This window comes from Trypanosoma equiperdum (genome assembly GCF_001457755.1).
Source record: "Trypanosoma equiperdum strain OVI genome assembly, contig: ctg_249, whole genome shotgun sequence".
NCBI lineage: Eukaryota > Euglenozoa > Kinetoplastea > Trypanosomatida > Trypanosomatidae > Trypanosoma > Trypanosoma equiperdum.
In genome coordinates this window covers 98,343-104,819 of record NW_027124142.1, presented here as the reverse complement: position 1 = coordinate 104,819, position 6,477 = coordinate 98,343, and the positions used below count along the sequence as shown (strand labels likewise).

General features: G+C 51.0%; 3 protein-coding genes across 3 annotated transcripts; all 3 read right to left on the bottom strand.

The window, feature by feature from the left end:
- Positions 1 to 1,553: 1,553 nt before the first annotated feature.
- TEOVI_000090800 (Octanoyltransferase, putative) lies at positions 1,554 to 2,351 on the bottom strand (the record flags this gene model as incomplete). The annotated part of the gene is made up of 1 exon (XM_067224229.1): positions 1,554 to 2,351. The coding sequence occupies one exon, from the start codon at positions 2,349 to 2,351 to the stop codon at positions 1,554 to 1,556; it is 798 nt and encodes a 265-aa protein (XP_067080330.1).
- A 336-nt stretch (positions 2,352 to 2,687) lies between these two features.
- On the bottom strand, positions 2,688 to 5,351 carry TEOVI_000090700 (uncharacterized protein; the record flags this gene model as incomplete). The annotated part of the gene is made up of 1 exon (XM_067224228.1): positions 2,688 to 5,351. One exon carries the CDS (start codon positions 5,349 to 5,351, stop codon positions 2,688 to 2,690), a length of 2,664 nt encoding a protein of 887 aa, XP_067080329.1.
- Positions 5,352 to 5,846: 495 nt separating this feature from the next.
- TEOVI_000090600 (uncharacterized protein) lies at positions 5,847 to 6,383 on the bottom strand (the record flags this gene model as incomplete). Its single annotated transcript, XM_067224227.1, has 1 exon — positions 5,847 to 6,383. The coding sequence occupies one exon, from the start codon at positions 6,381 to 6,383 to the stop codon at positions 5,847 to 5,849; it is 537 nt and encodes a 178-aa protein (XP_067080328.1).
- Positions 6,384 to 6,477: the final 94 nt, after the last annotated feature.

The following is a 6,477-nucleotide window of genomic DNA, read 5'->3' as shown; positions in this document are numbered from 1 at the left end:
GGGGGGGGGGGGGGGGAATCCTCTCCGGCACAATTGCACCATGCCTTTTCCAACTCGAGCTCACGCTTCATCGGTAATATGGGAATGGGAAGAGGGTAGTTTGTCAGTAACCTTTCGTGCGACTTTGCTAGCATGTACTCCACTTTCCCCTCCACACGTGTGGATATTTTCCCCCAGTTTGAGAACCCTTTCAACGGGCTTTTCCCCTAAGTCCCGGGCGTTACACCCCCACTCCCATGATGAGCCGTTTTGAGACTTCGCCACGAGACCGCCGGTATAACTCTGCGGTGAGGAGTTCATTATTTTCTTTTGTCCTGCGTCGCCGACGCAACCTCCACGATAAGAAGAAACCCCCGCTTTCCGCGAATGGGCCACTCACGTCAGTTGTCCACCCTCGCGCGAGGAACCACTTACCAGACGAAGTGAACTTAACAACCACCCTCGTACGATCTTGTTTTTGTATAAATATTGCCCCTCTTCCCGCACGCAGCTGCGCCAACTACAGTCCGCGGTGCTCGGAACAAACCGTTTCTCGCTTTTTCCCGCATCCCTTTACTTTCCGCGCAAGCGCGATCCGAGGACACAATGCACGACTCCAGCTCCGACGATGCACCCACCATTTCCTAGAAACCCCTCCGACAATGAATTCCTCACGAAACGCGTCATCTTAGTTCACGAGTCCAAAAACGAGAGATAAGGACAAAAATAATCTTGCAAAAGAGTGAGATGTTACTCAGGTTTGCACCAACATAAATTGCAGCCACACAGATGGGAAGGGAAGATAAGGGCGTGCGCACGCACGCATTAGTTGGATTCGAACAAACGAACATCCCGTTGATCAAGCACAATGCACTGACGAAATGGGCTGGCGAGACCGGGTTACTCATCCGCCCACTGCGAGCCGAAGGCAGTTGTCGATAATAGCAGGCACCATTTCGCACGTAAATTCATTACACAAACACGCAAGCAGTTCCTTCATTTGTTTTGGGTTCCAAGACAGCGCAACCCCGCCGCATTTTGCCCAATTCCCATACCCGCACGCACGCACGTGCCACTCCCCGGGAAAAAGTTGGGTCAAGATAACTTTTGCCGAGCGCCTGACGTGTGAACTCGAATCTCCAACATGGTACTTGGAACACTGCAGTGAGCCGCTAGCGCCACAGTTATTTTCGTTGGGTACATCCCAACTGCTGTGGGAAACACTGCAACCCCGTCCTGTCCCGCGAACTGTCGCCCTAAACATGTAGAACCCGTGGCATTTCCACTCCAATGCCGCACCCAATCGGTGATATCTTTCCCGCATTCCATGCGGATGTCAAGTTCATTCGCAAGAGATGCGCCTTCAAGCCAGCACGCCAACCCCTAGCCCACCATACGACCAAAGACACGGCATTCGCGTGGCTGCATTCAGTGGCGCGTACTCGCAAAACTGCAATGTGTTCGTAGATTTGTCAACAAAGTGAAAAAAAAATAATAATAATAATACACTCAATCCCATCATTTGAGTGAACGTGTGCAGTCACTAATTGCCGGTGCGACATACAAAACAAACCTTATTCAAGTTCGCAAAGGATGCTTCGCTCCCAGCTTCCATCGATCGACAAGTCAACAAGCTCCGTGTTAACAACACTCTCCTGCTGCTGCATACTCAAAAGAAAATGATGGAGCAAGCGAGGTGCGATAACGTGGGGAGTCGGCTCTGCCCCGCTCAATCCTCGTAGCCGGAGTTCCTCCACTAAAGACGTCGCTGCTTCGTTCGGCATCTCGCACATAACGATATCGTTGAAGTAAAGCAGATTATTACTCACATTCAGTCCCGCACCATGCATAGAGACCCAATTCCCCAGTTGAAGCCCGACGAACCCCATCTTTCGTGGTGCCACATCTCCCCAACTGTCGGACCAAACCCCAACCCTCCCTCGATGGGCGGGGATGTTGTATTCGCCCGCTACGTTAATCATAGCCTGTTCCAACACGGAACTAAACCACTCAATTGGGGAACGTGGTTTGTCAGAAGCCGTGCATTGCTTCCACAGAACCTGCACGTTAACAATGGGGTACATAGTTACCTGCCCTGGTCCATGGAATGTGACGCCCCCTCCCCTCCTCGTCTTGACCACCTCGGCGGCACAACCCGCTTTGATGCCATTGGAAGTGTCTCGCCTGCCAATCGTGTAAACAGGAGACGAATGTTCCACAAGCAAAACAACGTTGGGGATGAGGCGAGCAGATTTGTCTCCACGAATGTAGCGCATCTGCCTATCGATTTTCTTTCGAAAAATTGCCTCTTGCAGCCGCAGAACATCGTGGTAACGACGGCTTCCAAGGTTATACGCCCGCATTCCATTCATAAGAGGGGGGGACTACATTATTCAAAAAATAAAACATGAAAGTGCGAATGAAAGAGAGAAATGAAGCGCAAGAATCAAAGGTTGGTAATGCAGCACACCCCTCAACCCCGGAATGTAAGGAGAATTTTAGCGGTTGTTGGTGTCTTCTTCAATTTACATCGTAATACATGCACATCTATCCTCGTTTTTAGAGAACCAAAGGCCACGCCATAATCACCCTCCTTATGTGTTTCTATCATCTTCCTCCTTCATAATTCTCTCTAGAACATAGACAAGTTCCGACATCCAAGGCTGACGCGACGACACTCAACATCTAATTGATCATTACCACTTGCCTCAATCCCTGCTTCCTTCACTGCCTCGCCCACTGATATCCTCAGTTCCTGACCTTTTCATCGCTTCACTGGCTTGGTCACTGCCAATCTCCTCAGCATCTACTTTTGCTGCTTCACTGGTTTGCTTACTCTCCGTGTCCTCGGTGTCTGGATCTTTTGCTGCTTCGCTTGTTCTCTCACTCGCACCTTCTGTACCAGACCTTTTCATCGCTTCACTGGCTTGGTCACTGCCAATCTCCTCAGCATCTACTTTTGCTGCTTCACTGGTTTGTTTACTCTCCGTGTCATCGTTGTCTGGATCTTTTGCTGCTTCGCTCGTTTTCTCATTCGCATCCTCTGTATCAGATGGCTTCCGCGCTTCACTTGTCCATTCACTGTCAATCTCCTCAGTGTCCGCCTCTTTTGCTGTTTCGCTTATCTGTTTACTGCCAATCTCCTCAGTCTCCGCCTCTTTTGCCGCACCACTCGCCTCGTTGCCTTCAATATCCCCGGTATCTGGATCTTTTGCTGCTTCACTGGCTTGTTTACTCTCCGTGTCATCGTTGTCTGGATCTTTTGCTGCTTCGCTCGTTTTCTCATTCGCATCCTCCGTATCAGATGGTTTCCCCGCCTCACATGACTGCTCGTCCCCAAACTGTTCATCGGCATATTCTTCATTGGCAACCTCCTGTGCGGCGCCTTCCTCATCCGCATTGGCACCTCCATCGGCAACAGCGTCCTCAGCAGCGACAGTGTCTTGCGCAATAGGAGGTTCTGTGACTTGCCCCTCCTCAACCTCAACGTCACCTTCTCCACCAGCCCCATTCTCAACTGCAGAACGGGAGTGTTGGCTTGTGGAACCCTCGTGCAAACGCGAGGCGCTACCACCGGGGGCGCCCTCAGCGTGTTCACCCTTTGGAGCCTCAACACCACTGGTACTTCTCATACGCCCAACTGAAGAGGCGGAAGGAGGTGCCCCTGAGCCACCAAAGTTGTTTTGAGTTGCAACGGATGGCAGGGACAGCTCATGTCCCAGTCCGAGGGAACGTTCGTAGAGGGCAATTATGTCGGCTGAGGCGGACAGTTTATCTTCATCTTCGCAGATTCGTTTAGCGTATGGTTCGAGTACTTGCCTGAATTGTTCATCCCCAACATTCTCAACAAACTCCAGCACAAGATGATTATCTGACGCCTCTTTCACGTTGAATTTCGTGAACCACGGAGTTAAAACAGTGAACACTCCATTTTCGCCCGTTTCTTCAAGTTGGATCACGTTGGGAATCCCACAAATCTCCACCTTAAAGGCAGCCTCCGTTTCTCCACTCGAAGAGAGTCGGCTGAGAGGCGGTAAAACAACTTGGCCTCCTTCCTTGGCGTTCTCGATCTGGTTCACTTGGCCGGCCTCATCACAACAATAATAAAACGGTTTAGCGTCAGTCACTTCTGACGTGCAGTGGCAGATGACTGTATATGCGAGTGTGGGGTAGTTTTTGAGTAGCGTACCCCCTGCCAACTCATCCGCCAATTCCTGCCGCACTCCAGTAAGTTCCTCAAGTTTGTCACCGTTGCATGATATCAGGAGTTGAGCCAGTTTAGCGTAAGCAATGCTTCCAGACGGATATTTCTCTGCCGCAGCGTGACACATAATGTGAATATTTTCCGCAGCGACGTTGCAACCGCTCAGATAAGCTTCCACAGTGGGTAAATCGGCGACAAGAGCCAGAGCGTCCTCCGCATCCTTCTCCGCCTCCTCACATGACATGAGAACGAACCGGCTGTTACCCGAGCCATCCGGCTGTATTGCCAACACTCGATGCCATATCTCCGGTTTCCATTCTGTACGGGCATCGCAGTGGGAACTGAGCACATTGACGAAGCTCCCAGTTAGTGCGGTGTCGTCTGCGGGCTGGTCCCCAGACGCCTTGCGTTTGCCGCTATCAGCGGGTGTTTCTTCGCTCTTGCTCAAGAAAGGGAAGACGTTGATAAAAGCCGTCTCTATCGCCTGACCGGCAGTCCACTTGTCGAGTGCACTGACGCTTACTTTATCACCATCAACACCGATAACCTCCGCAAGAGTACTCTCCTCTTTAGCAGAGAGAGGCCTGGCCGTCCCGACGTGCTCAAGTATGGCACGCATAAAGGACTCCCAGAAGACTTCAGACTCCCCTTCACCAAAGTAACGCCCCCAAAAGTCAAGCAATGGCTTGCTTTCCGTGCACTCCTTGGCGGGTTTTTGGGAGCGGCACAGCTCAATAACGTAATTGATTATCTTGGGTGTGTTAATGCCCTCTATAGAGGTACGTTTCCTGCCTTCTTTAAAAAATACAAAGTAAGACTTCGATTTTCCGCGCCGGCTCTCAAGGATATCCTTCCAGAACGGTGCCAAGGATTCTCGAAACTTTACCTTGTCATCTGTTTTCATGTGCTGATGGTGCTCCTCTGTCTGGTCAATGCTCTCGAGAATGGAGTTGCACTCCACGGAGAGAAAACGAAGATACGCCTGATCAGAAGCGTCCATTTGCAAGCGCCTAAAGGTCTCAGACAGCGCCTTGCTAAGTCCCCACTCGGAACTGTACACATCTAGTACCGCCACCCCATGTTGCTCATGTATAAGCCGAAGCTCCTGCTCCAGTTTCACGGCATTTGTGATGTCCTGTACAATTTCTGTGCGGTTTTGCTGTTGCATTACCACGCAGTAAAACAAGACACTTATAAGTCAACTGCAGTAAACCTTCTAAGCACTGCACCGTGGAGGGATGTGCGTCGAAGAATTGCGGGGGAAACGGTAGGAAAGAGATAGTCGAAAGGGGTTGCGGAACATGATAAGCACAGAAAGAATACTGAAATCGGCATTTTTTTGTCAGAGGGGAAAGGAAAAAGAAAAAGAAAATTTCCCTCCCAGACACATGGAAGATAACTAAATAATACTGATAACAACGAGACACACAACGCACAGTAATCACCAGCGTTTTTCTTCCTTCCCTTGGCATGGTTCGGTTCCACCCCACATAGATTTCGCATTCAATAAAAGAAAAAAAGAAAACATCATCAATCTTTCCCCCTCGGGGGGGGGGGGGAGAGGGAATGATTGTTTCAAATTCCCCCGCTCCATCCTCACTACAGGGCTACATGCAAGCAAGGTCAACAGTTCACAGACAAACAGACAAAGGAAGGGATCTTTTCAGATGCGGGTCCCACAATTCCAACAGAACTGCGCCGTTGGCCGTCTCTGCTCTACTCCACAGTTTGAACATGCCTTCAGCAGTTCCTGCGCATGGGAGGCGTCCAGTGGGGGGAGCCGCGACGGCACGCAATTTCTAACGCCCCCGTCACGGCCGTGAGGACACGCGCCGACGGACGCGTTCGCAGGACTGTGAGGAGGCGAAACACTAACAATCCCTCCTAGCACAGCCCCTTCAGATGCAACGGGGTTTGTGCAACGTAACTTCCCCTTATTATTCGCATGCAGAAGGCGCAAGGATGGATGTTTACTTTGGGGAGAGGGGAGCTGCAAAGGTTCTTGCGTATTCGCTCCCTGCCGCTGAGCCGCTCCACTCGTGCTGCGCACCCGCGGGGGAGAAGCGACTGCGTCGCTGGAGTTGCGGCGCTTCGAGGAATGTGTCGCGGGACAAGTAGCTTGAACGTCTTCCCAAATCACTTGCAGCTCCTCCAGTTTCAGTTCCAACTGGGACAGCTCTACCTTCTCCTCCCCTTCCATACTGAAATTTTTCGATTAGTCAGTATACGCGCATATTCGTGTGACGAACGGCAAGGTGTTGAGAGAATGAAATAGGGGAGAGAGTACGTAGATG